General features: G+C 40.5%; 1 protein-coding gene across 1 annotated transcript in view; it reads right to left on the bottom strand.

Annotated features, from left to right (window-relative positions):
* Positions 1-826: 826 nt before the first annotated feature.
* MYLK (myosin light chain kinase) overlaps positions 827-19311 on the bottom strand; it is a 216341-nt gene continuing 197856 nt past the window's right edge. The window contains 6 exon segments of the mRNA XM_037396821.1: positions 827-2976; positions 4819-4938; positions 5796-5925; positions 7143-7266; positions 8265-8417; positions 16291-16414. Of these exon segments, the coding sequence (XP_037252718.1) occupies positions 2729-2976; positions 4819-4938; positions 5796-5925; positions 7143-7266; positions 8265-8417; positions 16291-16414 (899 nt within the window). The 3' untranslated portion in view covers positions 827-2728.

The following is a 19311-nucleotide window of genomic DNA, read 5'->3' as shown; positions in this document are numbered from 1 at the left end:
CACCAGTACTGAGTCGGTGGGTTTTGATACGCAGCACAGGTACCCACTGGCCTTGCCATGCCCACAGACCAGGCCATCAGAGCCGGACCTTGTGCTGCTTTGTGCATCCGCCTACCTGAACAGAAACCAGCAGTCAATGAATAAGGTTAGGTACGTTCAGAAGACAGTAGAGCACACCCTGCAAAGATGACTTTTCAGTTTCAAAGTTTCAAAGGGCTGAAGATCTGCTGGAGAGGCATGTTGCTACAAGCAGGATGTTTCACAGTCTTTGTGTTAGGGAGTTTCTGCGTGGTCCTGCATGGTCACGGTGTCTTGAACTGTACGTTAGAAGTCTGCATAAAGGCATTGCAAGCGTATTTGCTAAAAATATGAACCTTTACTGTTTTTAGGAACATTGGTCTAAGTACATGTCTACATTTAGACTTCCCTGCTTTTTTTCTCTCTTGCTCTTGTGGTGTTTCTGAACTGTATGTTTCCCCGCTGTAAGGAAATTCTCAGCTGTAAAAGAAAACCGCAGCTGTCATGGCACCCCATCCGTGGTGACCCTTCTGTTCATTGTGAAGGATGCGATGAGGCTGGAGAGGTGCAGCAGCGCACATGGCTATAGCCAGTGCCAGCCCTGGGCTGTACCTGACAGCATGTACCGTGAGCCTGCGCTGAGGGGGTGCAAGTGCAGCAGCACCACAGAGATCAAGGAGGATTCACTGTTGTCACCTCATCCGTTTGTGCGCCGAGCCACACTCGGGACAGAACAGAAGGCTGCTGCTACCGATATGCTTAGCCAAAGTGAACGCAGTGACGCCTGCAATAGAGTATACAAGGAGCATGCTTTGTGGTATTATTTATTTAGGAACTGTGAGTAACTACAGCCGTAGCGTTCTCATCTTTGCAATTCTGATGGTTTAACACACTGGGAGAACATTAGCATGTTTTTATTAAGGTACAAAATACACCCCGTTGTTGCCTAAAACATTTAAAAAAACGTGAGAAAAGCTCTGTATGCTCTAAATCAGATTCAAAACCTTTCTGCATAAGGAATTGTGGCAATACTGTGTTTAGTATAACAAGAGGGTTTTATCAATTGCAAAGGAAAAGACATGCTTGCGATCTGAACCTAGCAGCAAAGAGTAAAGCAGTTAAAAACCATTGTGTCATCCACATTAGTTGAGCTTTGAATGTAGAACAGCAAATCATTTGAAACACATACACAACTAGGTAATACCAAACAACCTAAGGTTGATATCGTACACACCTGTATTAAAGTACACTGACTACTTAATGGTGAGGATTTAAGGTAATTGTTTTTTTTGAAAGAGGTAACCTTTGAAATGCAGATGGTTGCACTTTACACACAAAAAGTGGGCAAGAAAAAGAATCACTTTTGGAATGATACATAGATATAAGACACACTGGTTTTAGATTATGCATATCACCTTGCAGCCTCTGATATTACCTCTGGACAACAACAAAAAAATCAAAAAGTGCCAATACTGTGAAAGGAAAGCAAAGTTACTAAGTCTGAGTGCGTTAACCATTTCTGAGAAAAAAACTGGGGTTTGAACTTCTATGTTTTCTTCTGTTTTTCTGCATTTTTAAGAAATGCAGCAGCCTTACTGGTGCAGGTTGAAGACAAAAACAAAGACAATCAAGCTCATAAGGTAGAAATAGGTCCTATATTGGTTAAGATTCTTTGGGAACTGCTAAGTATAAAGGAGTTTGTAATCCAGACTACTTTTTGGCTACTCCAAAAATCTGTGGGAGTTTCCAGCTTATCATCAGTTGAAATCTGTTTTGCAATCACCAAGTAAATGCAAGTAAAACTTTAACTGACCTGATATTCCATTCACACACATGCACGTAGAAGTCACTGATTGCGCAATAACCTGTTTTTTCACAGCAGCATATATATGAATCGTGAGTCCTTATTAGACTGACCAGAACAACAGAAAATATGCTCAGTCATTGTGTTTTCAGTCCGTTTCTTAAGTAGGCAGCTGAAACTGCACTGAAGTGACAGGTTCTATAAGGGAAAGGTGACAAGGTGTGATCAGCTGTTTAAAAGCAAGATCACAGGTATCTCGGGAAACCACCTGGATGTTTAACTTTAGCCAGCATTACAGTGGCACTAACAGCACATTGAGAAAGGGCAATAAATGTGTTTGAAGTCAGGACTGTGAAATTCTGTTTAAAACAAATGAAAAATTAACCATACCAACATGCAAATTGCAATGCTGGCTGTGTCAGACCTTCCCTTACAGAAGATACCACTCAGGGAGCAGCCTGTTTCTTAGGGCTGGAGAGATTTGCTGCATGTCTGGCAAACGATTCCTTGTAAAGTAGATCTTGGGGAGCCAACTTTGCTGCAGTTTTGGCCGAGGAAAGTGATGGTATAGAGCAACGAGCTCAGTAAACAGAATGTTTTTCTTTAAGATCTTCAGAATATAACTGTAGACTTGTTTTCCACACATTTGATTTAAAAATAGACTGGGCAACTTAGTTGATGACTTGCTTAAAGTAAAGCCAGTCATGCTAGCAACTTAAAATTGCCTGATGGTTTGAATTAATGCCCATACGTAAGGCAAACAGGTATCAACTGATCATGCTGAAAAAACAACCCTCCAAAGACCTACGAATCACACAAGGTGCTTTTGATAGCTTGGTTTTCTGAGCCTTATAAGGAGAGTCTTTAAATACATTTTTTTTCATTTTGTTTTCTTTGAGCCTTGTTTCATTCTTCCTCCTCCTCATCTTCATCTTCTCCTTCTTTTCCCATTGTTTCCACAAGGAGTTCTGCGGTGCATGTGGCTTCCCCAAGGCTGTTAACAGCTTTGCAGGTGTATTTGGCATCATCGTCCCCACATACTTCAGAAATAGTCAAAGAACAGTTCCCATCCTCATCATAATCTATCTGGAAGTGACGGGACTCCTTGACAGGCTGATCATCTTTGTACCACATCACCTCAGGGTCAGGATAGCCTGCAGCAGTGGGGAGAGAGGAGCAATTGCAATGAATGAGTGTTAACTGACCTGTAATTACTTTTAAGGTCTCTTTCCCTGTCTGTATATGGACATGCCAATATACAAATACCTCATTGAATTCCAATTAAAATGATGTGAGGCTTTTTTACTTCACATTTACCTGAAACAGCTTTATAATGAACAGCAAAAAATTGAAAGTTAGCACTGAGGTACTCACTAGATTCCTCTTTCCACTACTTTAGCAGTGACTGCAGACAGCTTTTTTGTGCTTGTCAAACATCAGCCAGCGAGGGACTCTTGACAGCATATTTGAGGCTTATTTCACATTGCAGCTTTTGTAGAAACCACAGTTCCCAACACCGAGATTTAGATTTTCAAGGATAAGGTGTTTTGGGCTACAACTACAATCTAGCATCCTTCTCAGGCTCCTTTATGGGGCCATTCTGAATCTTCCTCCTGATCTGCTCCTTACACATCAGCCTGTCCTGTACAGGGAGCGTGGCACTCCCGTTTCCTATTTGTGTTTGTTAGGACAAGGGAAGGAGTCTAAGAAAAGCATTTTTATTATGCATGTCAACAGGAGTTCAGGGGCCTTTTGTGAAGCAAATGGCTCTACTGTACTCGAGCAGGGCTGTACAATAAGTGCTGGGGAACAATCCCTTATACAGTACTCTTGGCTGCTGTAACAAATTGAAGGCTTGTTGTGTCAGCCAAGTTCTGGACTGTGATGGGAAGATGACTTTCCACTGAGCAGAAATAAAGTGCAGGAACCCCTGACACACAACAAATGTTACAGCGATACACTGAAAAGTTTGGAACATCAGCCATGGTACATCCATCTATTTTATTCCATGCAGTACTTCTACACATACGCCTCACGCTGAGCATCCATCAGCCACAATAATCCATCCTCGCATCTCTGCTGTGAGGTAGGAAACACAGGCAGTGACAGAGATCAGGCGCACAGAAACAAACAAGCAGAAGGTCAGTGAGGCAGTTTCTGAACCTCATTTTAAGATTAGAAATTGTCTTAACTTGGACACATGCACTACGCTACCCACTCCATCCATTTTGTTTTAACAGCTTTTCTCTTCCCAATTTCTAGTTTTCATCAACAGCTGTGATCCAGAGGCTTCAGTCTCATTTCGATAGAAGTGCTAGCGGTCTTGGCCTTTGGACTGGTAGGCTGACCAAGCCCAAGCTCATTAAGTGCCTTCTCATAAAGTTTTTCTATCTGCATATTCCAGTCTGAGTTTTCTTTCTTGAACTCATGACTTTAAGAAAAAACAAACCAACAATACAGTATTTTCTAGGTGTGACTTTTGTAACCAGCGCAAAGTATCATTACTTCTCATGCAAATACACTGCTAGGGACTTCCTTGCCATTAATATAATACATGTACGGCTTAAAGTTATCTTGAGGTCACCTGAAACTTGCATGTCATTTCAGACAAGTTACTTCCTACTTATTCTGGGTTTCTGGTTACTAGTCTCTAAGAGCATACTCTTGGAATTCATGGTACTACGTTGCATCTTGTTTTTACTGTTTCTACCCTCAAAAATCATCTACTCTTCCCACTTGCTGTTCTGAATTAGTGATTCACACATTGACTCTTGGAGACTTGTGTTCTGTGGCAAGCACAGAACAAGCTCATGCAGTTCCAAATAATTTCTGTTATTGCAACACATTCATACTGTGACATGCATACATTGGTAAAGTGAAATGGCACCAAATCAACAATAAGACAGAAGAAAAAAATTGAAAAAGTTAAACAGCAACACAATGCAGAAAGCTGGCAAGGAAGGAAGGAAAGAGAGAGATATGCTAATTCAAAGTACCTTCAATTTTGCAGTCAAATCTAGCAGCGCTTCCTTCCACAACCTCTATGTCCAGGATTGTTTTAGTAAAATACGGCTTTACATGGGGCTTTTCTTCAGCCACTTCCTCAAGGAAAGCATCTGGAGGAGAGTGAAGAGATAGTTAACTATTTTACAGACATGTTCCCAAAAGATATTTTAATTTTTAATTACCAGATGGTAATGAAAGCATATTTTGCTTCATTTAAATCTGTAAGGCTGTTGGGACAGTGAGGACATTAGCTGCTGAGTTTTGTGCCAATCTTCTGCAGCTGGACAAAGATTCAGGCCATAAATAGAATAAAATCAACATGCAGGCCACCACGCTACAAATCATCTTTAATTTTTCTTTGAATTTGTTTCTAACCTAACCTGGATCAGAGGGGTGAACCAGTTCAACTTGTATCAGGCCCACAGTCTATGTGGATATGTCAGAATGACTTGCTTGGTTTTCAGAAGCGTCAAACATTTGCACCTCCAATTACTACACACCACAAACCCACTTTTCAAATGGGTGCGTAGGGGAATAATGTAGACACATTATGGTTTTTTTTCTTAAATGCCTCTGTCTGAGGAGCATGGTTAATGCGGAGTACATGTCTTGGTTACAGCAAGCGTTAATATTTTATTGCTTACTCGCTTGCATGAGAAGGCAATACATCACTGTAATCTTTGTATAAACATGCATTCCCAAGCTGATAGAAAGTGCAGCTGACAAATCTGCCTTAATTCTTTGGCTTTAAAAAGACAAGTTTACTGCCCATACTTATACTGGGGCATTTTGAATAGCAGAACAATACGAACAATGAATTTTTGATGGATTTCTTAAAAAAAAGAAAAGATACAGACAACAAGTGCAGGAATAACCAACTCGATGATTGGTCTCTAGCGTTTTGCTAAAAGTTTTAGTAAGATTGATTCAGAGAAAACTAAAAATAAGGTGCAGCAAGATTCCTTACCTTCGTTCTCTACTTTGTCTGCATTTATAGGGCTGGTAGGCGAGCTCCCAGAGGCCTTCCTCCCACTCATACCAGAAATCATTGCCATGGACGACAGTCTTCCTATTGCTCGGACAGCATGGCCAGTTTTCTAAGACATAACATAAAAGGCTTCTGATAAATCCAATCCAACAGGCATGTGATTTTCTGTAACAATTGTGCTTCAGACAAATTATCTGGGATCTCTGCAAACCTCACTGGAATTGTTGGACAAACTGCTTATATATAGCTCTCTTGTTTTAGGAGAGACAGAGCAGGCTGGTCTGAATTACCAAATTTAGTTGCAGATATAAACTTCCCCTGATGAACTCATACCTAAATGAATGTCTCTGTTAGCTGCGGATGAAAAGCACTGCACAAGAGGAGGGCCAGCAAAAAAAAAAGCATGTCCTGTTTAACGGGAAGTTAACTCTGGTGGTGGACGGCTCCCTCAGTGCCATATGGGCTGGACTGAGTTTCATCAAGGATGAATAACAAGCTAACACGGAATGAATGAGAAAATACCATCTGGACGATGGAGGCAGACCTCTGACAGACTTGAGAATCAACCACCAGGATACTAAAATATGCTCAAATTACATTGCCTCTAGTATGGACACTTGTATTTTTGTGCTGCTTGCATGAGCTCCTAAGAAACATGTACAGTAGAACGTAAGAGGAAATAGAAAGTAGATTTACATAAATTAATACTTTGTAGGCTACTCAAAAGGCTGGATCCAGGATTTTATACGTCAACTCCCCTAGCCATTAGGGGGGCACAGATGGACCTCCTATGACAGTTCTAGCATTAAAAAAAAAAAAAAAAAAAAAGAGCTGTGGAGACCAAATATGTCGAAGAAAAGAATTAAACCAATCTGACAGAATCCATGAGAAGCTTGGTGCTCCAAAGGGACAGAACTACTGGCTTAGGAAAATGAAACTACCACAAAATGAGGTGTCTAGAGAGGCCGGGCAGGTAAGTGTTTTCCTAGTTGTTCAGGTTTGTAAGGGTAACGCAGTCCCCCAGCCCTCAGTGGCATGGAGAGGGCAGGGGAGTGAGACGGTCATGCTCCCAAAAGAATAGGAAAAACTGTGCTTGAACTCATACACTTTTTAGTAGCCTGAAATGGAGCGATCACATGTTGACATATATATGCAGCCGTGCACCCTCCTACTACTCATTGAAACCAAACCTGCTTTACTGCATTCATACCCTGGCCACACTGGAGTTTCCACCAGCACCAGAAACCACCTGGGATGACATTTTTCTCAGAATCATAAACATCAGAAATAAAGAGATTAGTAGGATAACTAGCCCAATTCTGTTACCTGCCATTTTCTTCTGGCCATATATTTCTTCATCCTATCTTTGGAAAGTTTTTTGGCTTCCATGTTTTTGGTGTCTTTTTGCAGCCAAGGGTGCTGAAGACATTGAGTACAATTTAAGCGACTCCTGTTTTTATATAAAAAGACTGGTCAGTGTTGCCATTAATGATAGTTGAACCTACCTGCTTTAACATTATTTTTCGTGCTCTCTTCTGGGAGCTGGTTTTTCTGTTGCCTAAATTTAGCAACATAGATCACATGGCACTGCTTTCCAGCCATGCTTACCTCTTAAGCTCACTTTCACAATTTCTGTAGGTTTTTTTGAGAGAAAACTGTGCATTTTAAAGTGTTAATAAAACATTATAAAACAAAGCACGAAAAGCCATATGTTTTAGGCACGGAACACATACAGCAGAGCCACAGTGGCAGTGATTCAGCTACCTCACGCTGGCAGAACCCTGTCCCAGATCTCCTTTCCTTCACTTAGAGATTCCGCCTTTCCCACCACTTAATACTCTCCTGCACTGCAGCACTGAGCATTTCACAAAACAGAAATGCCTAAATCTCAAATCAAGCCACATCGCCACTTTGTTCATGGTACACAGATAAATAACCCTCTGTTCTCCATCCATCTGTCTGCAAACTCATTGCAAGAAGTACATTTTCTTTCCTTGGTTTGTTCAGTGTCTGCCATAAACAGGGCTTCCAACTCTGATTTTTTTTTCTTGCCCAATTCCTAGATTTATGGTGAAGCTGCCTACTCAGAGGTACTGCACTTAAAAGCAACACATCGAAATAAATCCAGCAAAATTGCAACCCATTTAGTTCAAGACAGAACATAGCATGCAGGAATCTGTGTCACACAGCGGTGAAGATAAGAGTAGCCACACGAAACCTCAGGGTGCATCTTGCCCAAGGAAAGAAAAAAGCAGAATGAGCAGGCGATTATAAGAAAGCGCTCTATTCAGACCCTGCACGTAAAATAAATGAGAGCAGCACACAGAGCTCCTTATAAAGTATTGCCAGAGGCGCCTGCATCAAGGTGGAGATTCCCGGTGGGGAAACAAGAATGACAGGTTCAGCTAATTGCAAACATAGAAGGTGTATCAAGTCCAACAGCTTTACTTCATGTCTTTCTTCAGTAGATTGCTGATAAAGTCCTTGGCATCATCAGAGATTTCATCAAAAGCCTCATCATCGAAGTCCCATGTTGCTGAGGTAACATTGGCTAGGGTTTCATTGTCGTTGTCTCCCATGAAAGGAGAAAGTCCGCTGACCCTGGGGATAGAATACACAGACACAAAACTGTGTCAATTTGCAAATTGTCAGAGAAGTAAACTAAAATTGTCTGTGACATCTCCCATGCTCTGCAGATCTTTATCAGTAAAAGCTCCCTTAAAAAAAAATAAATACTTGAGGCTAACTACGGGTAGTCTTATAGGAAGGAAACTAGAATTTTGACTGTAAAACTGAAAGGAAGATTTTTGCTGTTTCTTTCTTTTTTCCCAAGACATTTTTGAGGAGAATAAAGTGTGAGTGGAGCATACTAGTTGGTTAAATGACTTGTCTAGTTCTGCATAAATACTACTGCAATTTTCCCACCAAATTCAGTTGAACAGATTTTTTTCCCGGTGTTTTCAGAGTGACTTTGCTGCCTTTACTGTCAAACTAAGGTTTTTTGTACATTTTATCCCATTTACAGCTGCAGAGATCACTCAAGAAAGATGCATAAAGAAATCATGAAATCGTGAAATCCACAAGGCCATTTTGTAAACAGAATCACCTTGAATTATACAGCCAGATAAAACCATACTACATCACTGCAGGCTGTAGAGTTATGCAGATGCACCCAAAAGTAATTTGCTCTTTATGTTCTCAATCTGTCATGATGATGCATCAAATGGAAGTAATACTCTTTTATAACCTAAGTTGAGCTTCCAAGGCTTTTTACTTCATATAACTGATAAATTGCCAAAGGCAATTACAGAACATCATGGTGTCATTTTTGCAGAGTATCTTTCTCCTGTTGAGTGTTGCCCTTTATTATGCTGTGTCTTTGTGGATCCAGATTCCTGTATATATCACCCTTTCAGTAAAAACTTTCAGGTGAAATGTTGCTTATTCCTTAGAATTAGAAATTATTCAGTTTTCTTGGTCTTCCTGGCATGCAATTTACATAATAATTCGTTCCTCATGAAATTTTATAGACTTTATTTGCTTTCTCTGTACAATCAAGTTTATCAGCTACAACAACCAGTTACATTTCAACAACAGTTTTTTTAAAACAGGGAAAAATAAGTGGAACTTCTTAGGGTTCTGAAGGTACTATATGGATATAATACTATATGAATATTGTGATGCTACTGAATATCACAGAAGAAACTGGTAGAAAAAGAGATTGGGATCAAATGAAGTGAACTAGTAGATTAATAATATTAGTATAAACTCCTCCAAAGTTATTTTGCTACTCTTTTGTTACTAATTACATTCAAAATATGATTTGGAATTTGTTCCTAAGGGTTTTATTTCTATAAGCAAAGCAGAAACACACAGTCTTTGAAGCCTCAGACAAAGCAGATACTAAATCTTTTACCATTTCTGGAAGTTGTGTGCAGTACAGCAGAGTCTAGAATCTTACGTGTACACTTCAGAAATTTGCTAGTAATAATACATGAGATGAAGATAAAAGGTTTGTTTCTTCTCAGGCAGAAAGAGGTAAATCAGAATTGAAGGTATTTGCTGTCTTACTTTCCATTATATGGGGTGCATCTAAATGCAACAGTGAAGCATGACTTTATAAATCTATAAGGTGACATATACCACCTTATATGAACATATAACAGGCATAAGCTACAGAAAGCTGAAAGATTAATGTACCAAAAAATGCTTACATAAAACAACTTTACCATGACTGTTCTCTGTCTTTGACACTTTGCTGGAAGAGACAAGGTTTCTGCCTGATAGCACCGAAGCGCTGGTATAGCTGCAGCGCAATGAGAGACTGTTCTGCCCTCATGCACATCAGCCATCACGGCCAGGTTAAATCGTTGAAGCAAAATCTCCATCCTTCAATCTGCAAAGGACTCCTGCAGGGCCTTAGACCTATCTCCACTCCAGTATTTAAGCATTTTCTTATTTATGACAATGTCATTGTTCTCTATAATGTTTTAGAAAGTGAAACAATCTCATCCAGACAGCAGCTGTAAGTTTTGGGTTTCAGATACTGATTGTGAAGGTGTCTCTTTTTTGACTATGTAGTAAGTACAACGAGGTCTCGGCCAGTTCCGTGGCTGCTAAAAAGGCCTGTACAGCGAAGGGTCTGTGAAGTATTTCTTTAGTTCACTGTCAGTATGGGAGATGCAGGTCTTCATCCAGTTAAGCTTCCAGAGGACGCACTTGGGCAGCCAGAGCAATAACAATCCCATTTCCCTTCAATACTTGATCAAAGTATGGCAAAGGTGACTGCTGCATAGTATTGCCACAAATAGTATTGTGCAGCTCTTGTGCTACGTTAGGTAATATTTTGGCCTGTTTCCAGAGAGTAACGCTGCAGTAGTGAGAGCCCATGTCTGTGTTAAAAGACTGCTACAGGTACAGAGACATTGCCTCACAGGGAAACACCACTGCTCCACGCTGCCGTAAGAGGCAGTGCTTATAAAGACGTCTAGCTTTCTGGACAAGGGGATACTGTGTGTGACACATAGCTTTTGAGGGATGAGGATAAGTGGAAGGAGATTAGAGAGGAAAAAAGCACTTTGATTGTTTGGGTTGGCTTTTGGTTTGGGTTTTTGGTTTGGGTTTTTTTGTTGTTGTTTTGTTTTTGTTTTAATTTTAGTTGTTGTTGTTGTTGTTTTAAGAATTGCATGACATAATTCTCTGCTAAAATCTGAAATAGTGTGGTAGGATTGACCCATCACATGCATTTGGTAAATTACCAGACGGGTATCAGTTAAGCCTGCACTCTGTCACTTCCAAGCACCACTGTAACAGTACCCATTTAAACATTTCAATGAACCTATTTTTATACTTCTGAATGAGCTGTTGCGAATCTATAAGGCTAAAATAATTTTCTCTCTCTACCACAGTTTTACACTGTGATTCATTTGCTTTGTCGTGGAAATACTTGTCAGGAGAACTAGATGTGTGTCTATAGTCAGAAAACAAAATCCAGCAGCTAGTGTAAATAATAACCAGAAATTCTTATCTTTAGCACAGATTTCACTGACCTATGTCTTGGCTGTTCATTTCTTAATGGCCATTTAAAGTAATAATGGCCCAGCAACTCTTTTGACAGATTATGGAAACAATTTCTTTTTGGAATGCTGAAGCTAAGTGATAAAGATGAGCTACCACTCCAGAAAATTAATATACTGAGCTTACACTGGAAGTTACTATTAGACAAGCAGCAAGTTGTTTACTGAAAACATTTTTCCAGCTACTTAACCAGGCATCTTCCTGGCATGTTAAGAACCATTTGTTTAGAAAAACTTTCACAGTTTCCACTTCTAAATAAAGAAAAAGATATTTTATCCTCTAGAAGTACCTTAACATTTATTGGGCTGTTCTAACAAAGCTCCGAGTACAGATTTGGAAATTTTAAGATCAAAAGGGTCCAAGGTGGTCACTGGTCTTCCTGCCTATGTAACAAACACCATAGCATTTCACTTGAAAATCTTTGCATTAAGACTGCCACTAATCCAGGAAAGATGAGTTTGCTGCACGTCTCAAAAAATCCAACTTTGAGCATTCCTCTGCAAGCAGTGCTTGCAGCAGCAACTGGTCTGGGCTGATGGCACTGAGCTCCTCCTTACAGTGTTTCCATTGTATTAGCAGTGAAGAAAAGTAACAGATCTTGCTATGAAGAGAACTATCTGCTTCTGATAAACCTGTGCAGGTCATGTCAAATGTGGAGGTCATGTAATAAGGTAATTCTTTTACAAGTGATATCAAATGGTCTCAGGCTACTTTGTGGGGGACATGCGTCCACTGAACAAAACCACCCTTTCCTTAGCTGAGGGCCGACTGACTCCCACACTGGTTGTCTCAAGGAAGAAACAGACCACTGAACGCATGTGAAGGAAGACAGCTCATTGCTGAAGCAAGGGTGTTACTCTGTTCTCATCCTTATTTTATGTGCCAAGTAGATTAATGAGTAATCACAATTTGCCAGTGCTGCTGAACAAATAATTAATTTTCTTTTGAGCAGTACAGTCATGACATTAGAGCCCTCCTAACTTGCTTTATTGAAAGAACAAGGAGTGTCTGCTCATCTTCATATTAACAAGGCTTACATTTTTAATACGACACAGAGCCAAGTGTAAGCCAGCAGCCTGAGTATCTTGCCTTATCAAAGTCCCAAGTCAGCACATCCAAAAGATGAACAATGCTGAAAGGCCTTTCAACCAATCCAAACTGCCAAGCAAGGGAGGAATAACAGCAGGAATGAATAACATAATAGATAAAAAGGAAAGGCAATGTTTGAAGAATCAGGGTGCGTGTTATTAGGAAGGCGCTGAAGGAAAAGAGTATACAGCAAGATCAAATGTGATATTAAAAAACAGCCTAAAATATAGCATATTTTAATATGCGATTGACAGAGACCAACTACTCTGACGAGATATAGACTGCCTGGCACCGACAAAGCAAGAAGGACTGATGGAAGGCAAGTAGAGGTTTGCATCAGCCACAGCCAGTTCCTCACTGAAGGTAGTCAGATTCTGTGGTGACAGAAGGAAAAGGGCTATCCACTTTCAATGTACTTACGCACTGCACTGATATCTTAGACCAAAATTTGGTGTGAATTAAAATCAGAATTTAGAAATTGTTTCAGATTAATAAATAGTGAAAACACTGACTATCCACATGGATCATTAGAAAATAACTAGAAATAGAAAAATCAACAAATTCAGCAATGCCCAGAAGAATAAATGGGGCAGAAGGAGCTGGAAAGAATTCAGGAGGGTTTAACCTTCATTTAGATAAAATTAGCGTAAATGCAAAAAGAAACACTGAAATAGACATAAATGGAAATTATATACACAAGCTATATAATATTTGTGGCCTGTTATTTCGAAGGCAATAGTTCAGCTTAAGTATGTGGGACAGTACTGTGATGCAGAACAGGACAGAGAACAAGATAAAAGTGGAAGATAAAAAACTGAGGTGGAGAACACAAACAGGGAAATTTTAAGGAAGAACAAAGACTGATGAAGAGACAGGACTGAACAAGTTATCCAGAAAGATTATAAAGATTTAATGTGTAGCTTAAAAATGTGGAAAGAGAACCCACGAGCTGTAGGCTGGAATTAAGTCAGTCATGCCAGAAGGAAGACAAATGCAGCACCCCAACAGAGAGTGTGCTATCTGTACAGAGGGTGTGCTATCTGTACTTATGCCTGCATAGCAGAAGGCTCGGGGAGAGGTTTTGCTGTGGGGTTTTGGAGGAGCACCGTCACCCTGTTCCCTACTAAGATTACATCTCACCCATGTACTATTCTGCAGGGAAGACCCATCACCCACAGAGAACTCTTTAGCAGCTCTTCGCTATACCTTGTTTGTATTCATTGCTGTACAGGACATAAAGTCTCTGTCTAGGCACGTTACAGTCTCTCAGCACTCTAGAATCCTACGTTAAAAGAAGTGCTATGTCAAGTCATGCAATAACATGCTCCCTGCTGCTTCACTTGGGACAGATGATGGATACAGCAGCTTTGGGCCATCAGCCACCTGCAGCAGACCTGCCCTTAAGTCCAGTGCTGCTGCTGTGCTTGCCTCTGCCTTCATGGCCCCCCTCACCGTGGCAGGGGGAGAGGGGATGCAAATGGCCAGTTACAAACACGGTGATGGTACGTGACACACACCAAATGAGTGAGTCTTACACTTGGTGTATGAGATTTGGCAGTTCTGAGCTTATAATGAAAATAGGAAAGCAGAGCTACAACTGAAGAGAGGTTGTAGTTCTCAATGACTTTTATTTGCATTCTGTAATGGTGATGTGATGGTCCATTTTGGATAACGGCTCATAGTTGTGAGTCTGCAAAAATAGCTGGGCTTTAAGGAAGTGAAGACAGATTGGGAGCCTGTCACTTTGGGGTGGAGAGGGAAAGTCCAAGCGATGACTCACAGCTCTTCCCTAATTTCTATTACTTTATTCTTATGGGCAGAAAGACAAAAGCCGATTATTACAGTTAATCATTGTTGTGGCAATAGCTATGCATCACAAAGATCTGTGTTTGGGTAATGTAGTTTTTCCCTCACGAGGACTTAAATGAGCTTAAAGACACCTTAGCAAACAAGTAATTTCATAATATATTTCACAAGGCATATTGGGTCATCTAACTCAAGTGTAACACCACCCCAGTCCCATCAGCTGAACATTACAGCATCCAAGTATCTTGCTTCAGGTAGCACAGAGAAACTGGGCAGAAGCAGTTCCGCCACTTCCAGCAGACTGGTCTTTGCTAAGACATTTCACCTTTTCTCCATCTGTTTCACCTGCTCCCTTTGCCTTGTCTACTCAGACGATGACAGTGTTCTCCAGCACGTACCGTACTAGAGCGGCAGCCCTGGTTGCGCGCCTTCAGAAGCACACGCAACTGCTGTCACCGATTTTTGCCTCGGTTGGCTGACATGTCACTGCTTCTACTATAGACACATGAAAACTCATCATAGACTAGGACAACAAATGGCGGCAAAAGACGTTCAATTCCCCAAACGTGCGTGTAACGCCGCGGTTGATGTTTGTTCCTCGAGGTGTGAGAGGCCTCTAGAGGGCAATGCAGCACCGGTGGAACCGCGGGCTGCCCACCGCCGTGCGCCGCGCCCGGCAGCTCCGCGCCCGGCAGCTCCGCGCCGCGCACCCAGGGCGCTGCAGCTCGGGAGGCCTCAGCAGCTAGAGAAATACATGAATTTGTCATCCGAGTACTGCGTGTGTGGTCTACGTTATATGAACTACAGCCTGATCCAAACGAGCTTGCAAGATCTAGAAAGAAATGCTGGAAGTGAATGGAAAATAAAGGTCCTGGAAACAAACTGCCAGAACAAAGTGACCTTGAAGAGTGTGGCATGCTTCGCATAAGAAACAGAAGATAACAGAAATATTCAGAGTCTTTGCTGGGAGTAAGAGAGGTGATGTAGTAGCTTTTGCACAGGACAAGAAAATCCATTATGTTGCTTAGTTTGGAAATGAGAAGTGTATGAGAACAAGTATAGGCTGACAAGGCAAACAGAATCGCAGAAAGACTGAGTAAAGGTGCGGCAAACAACTGTGCGTTGCCATGTGTCAAGGAGAGGGTAGCCAGGGCAGAGGTGACTCTTTTAAAAAAAAAAGTTATGAGAGAAGCCTTTTAAAAGAATGAGTGCAAAACAGTCTGCCACTTACTATTGCAACTGGAGCAAGGGAGAAAGAACAATGCTCCAAACAGAGCTCTCTCTTTCCATTTGTTTATATGGCATCAAATGTGTAAAGTCACAGCTGGAAGAAGATCGCTTGCTGTTCTAGGAATGGAGATCCTATTTCCATATACGTTTCTCTAGACCCACTGAAGTTCATAGTCACATGTTATCAAATCACATAAAGATGAGCTGGAGCTAACCGTCCTCTAAAATATTTCCATGAACTTGATCCATGCTGCTTATAAAACATATTTATCCAGTGGTTTGTGCTTATTAATAAATTAAAATGCACTGTGAACAGATAGGGTAATGCTGGGATACTTTAGTCTGTCCCATGAGGGATACAATCTGAGTAAGACAACTCCAGAATTTCACAAAAAAATTCTCCCTTGGGAATAAAGGAATGGAAGTCATAAGCTACTAGTGCATGCCCAAACATTCGTCTTTAACATCTAGGAAGGAAAAATAGTTTAAAATTAATAATAAAATCCTGTCACATTGTCTTTTTAAATGAGATGAAGTGTTGCTGATTTATGATGTAAGATGTACAACACTGAAGGGCTGAATTTCCAGAGCTGCTGGTTCTGCAATTTACCAGTTGCACCCTTTAGAGAACAGAGAATTTTTATTAAACATGCTGGAGCTGCTAATTAGACTACAAAAGACCTGGAAATTGGAGAAGAATTCAGAAATTGATGGGAATGTTGTATGTTCAGCAACTGTCAGGATTTGTGTTAAAAGTAGCAAAGGTACTCACAAAATGTAGCAGATAACTCCTATACTCCACATATCTGTTTCATATCCAATAGGTTCATAGTTTATAACTTCTGGAGCCACAAACTCAGGTGTCCCAAAGAGAACTTTCAGAGAACCTGCATTTTCTGTGAAAAGTGGAAGAGAACATCATTAACTTCTGCATGCAGATTTTAAAAAAACAATTATTCCCCAGTAACAGGAAAAACACTATTTTCTTAGCCGATACATGCATAGCAATAAAAAATTACTTATTAAACATCCTTAAGTACACAGCACCGTACAAGGCACATAATAAAAATTCCTATTGCAAGAAATTTCCATAAGACAAAGTCTAAGAAAGAGGATAACTTCTAATTTACATTTGGATTACTGAAGTACAGAAGTGTTTGAGCCTCCATCACTTTAGCAGTTGCACAAGAGGACTTCAGGATTCCAGTGTTAGAAAGAAGTTGAAGTTTTCACAAATAATCGTGAAAGGTTTATCAAAGCTCAGAGATTTAGCATTTTATGCTAAAGAGAAACAGTAGTGATAGAATTTTAAGAAATCTATTTTAATCCAACACATTTATCATAGCTTAAACAGGAAAGAAAATCAATACTGGGTTGCCTGTCTCTGAAATTTGAAGTGGCACAGGTCAGTGGTGAAACAAGAAAAGAAGCAGATGATGTGTATCTGTCAGATCACTACCTTGTCAGTAAAACCGGGCTTGCCTACAAGCATATCTGTGGTGCTCCAAAGTGGTGAAGGGGAACCATGAATGCTTAGTCATCAGCTGTCACCCCAAACTTTTACTCAGCTGGCCTATCATACAGGTGTCCTACGTCTGGCCCTGCTGAGACTCTGTGTGGGTGATTTTAAAGTGATCTACAACAAAGCTACTGCTAGCAATGTAAGATGAAAGAGTAAGGTCGTGGGACACATGAGCTCTCTCTTCACCTTTCTTGTGTTGGCCTGCCAGTGTTGCTCTACTGGAAACTAAGGTGGTGAAGGTAGAATAACAATCTGTCCTGAACCTAGTATTCCGGTCTATGCTGCCAGTGTGTAACTATCAGTGATATGTCTAACTTTTAGTCGTAGTGTGAAAGACAACAAAAGTCATTTACGTAGAAATGATTTGACAGATCTCAGTGGGCTCATTTTCATCAATGATCATTGCAAATAGGATGGGAAGAAGAAAAGAATAAACAGGGTCATGAAGGAAGCTAAGGAATGGATTAGGGACTGGGGAAAAAATGCCAACCTCAATAAAAAAATTATGTTATAGGAATATAAAAAAGAGTCAGGAAATAAATTGTTTCTGACTTGAAACAGGTTTGGAATTAGGTTGAAAAACTCTTGTCCAGTCTGCACATGTGCCTGAGCAACCAGTATTTGCCTTAAGTGATATTCATTGCATTACATTTATCTCTTGTGCAAGAGTAGTCTCCAGATTAGGCACAGCAGAATGACATAGTGAGGAACCATTCCTCTCCAAAGCGATTACCATCTAAACAAAAAAAATGTGAATGGGAAGAAAAACAGATGTAACAGATTCTAATCCTGCTCCTGTGAAGGTTACAGAGATATGCAGCTCTATAAGCAAGAGAAGCTTAAAAACCCTCAAACCATGGCAGATCAAAGTTTTAAGAAGACTACAATAGAATCTACTTGTCCACAACACTGAATCTTCACAGAGTATTTTTATTTACCAGAATTTCTTCTACCAAGTTTTGCAACATAAGTGCTGATCCCAATGCTGAATCCACACCTACAGTTACTGCCATCAAAAGCTGTTTAAGCCATTTCATAAAATAAAATCATATACCTAAGCTAGTACTTTTCTGAGGTAGGGAAACCCCCAGCTTAACAAGTGAAAATGGAAGGATATATCAGGTTAATAAATTGCCTTAGTGATTGAACAGCGTGCTTGAGGCAACTTTTAAGCAGTACCACAGTAATTCACCCACAGTCATGCCTGTTTCCCATTTTAAATGCTGTGAAACTTTTTTTGCTCTCCTCAGGTACAATGATGGCAAATTAATTGCAGAAACCTCATTTTCATGTTATCCCTGCTTTCAGAGACCATTCTGTGCAGAGGGTACCCATTTCCAGAGACAGAACCAGACAGAAGAACACCTGGGAGCAGCCCCAGGAGTTCACCTAGATCCTCCCATGAAAGCTCACCAGCATCAAGGCCTTCCTGCCAGATGTCTGACTAGCCTTCAAAAAGCACAATCAAAAGCTATTCCACAACATCCCGACACGCACATAACCAGAGTTTTCTTACCCCAAACAATAGGATTATTTTCCTAACATCCAATCTAAACTGACTTAGCCTAAAACAAGGGCAGTGTCTTCTCCACAGTGACCATGTGAGGGATCACCTCTCCTTTTCCAAGCACAAATGGAGAGCCTGAGATCCTGTCTTCCCATTTGCCTTCTTTTTAAGGTCAACACCTACATCTTTTTCCGGCTGTCCTTACGAAAAATTACTGAAATTTGTCACAAAGAGCCTGTTTTCTAAAAGCTTCATCATGACTGTCTAAATCTCGGGCTCAGATGTTCACATCCAAGACTGGAGGCTTTTCAGTGCATTGTGTGAACTAACATGAGCCACTGTGTATGCAAAAGGCTGGTCTATGAAATGTGCTGCCCATAGGTCAGAGAAATGCTTTTCTGAAAACATGGCATTTGAGTGCAAGCATACAGTGGGAAACAACTGATACAGCGTTTTCTGTGTATAAAAGAAAAGAGAAAAGAATAAGACATTTTCTCTGCATTAATATGTCAAATCTTTACCCAGATGTTTACAAGCTTAGTACACAAGTAGGATCTGTGTTTGGATATCCCTTAGTTCAGATAGAAAGCTGACAAGCTAGCTGGAAACTGTTGCCGACACTGTGTATAATCAACTGATTAAAAAGATATATCTTTACAGTACTCAAAAACCATTCTGTTTTCTTCTCAAGAAGTTTATCTTAAACAATTTGCTACATGTGTTCCTCAGCACACCAAAAAAGGTCAGGAAAATATCCCACTGCA

This window comes from Falco rusticolus, chromosome 8 (genome assembly GCF_015220075.1).
Source record: "Falco rusticolus isolate bFalRus1 chromosome 8, bFalRus1.pri, whole genome shotgun sequence".
Lineage (NCBI taxonomy): Eukaryota > Metazoa > Chordata > Aves > Falconiformes > Falconidae > Falco > Falco rusticolus.
Note: the sequence above shows the minus strand (reverse complement) of the source record. Positions and strands in the feature narration are given on the sequence as shown.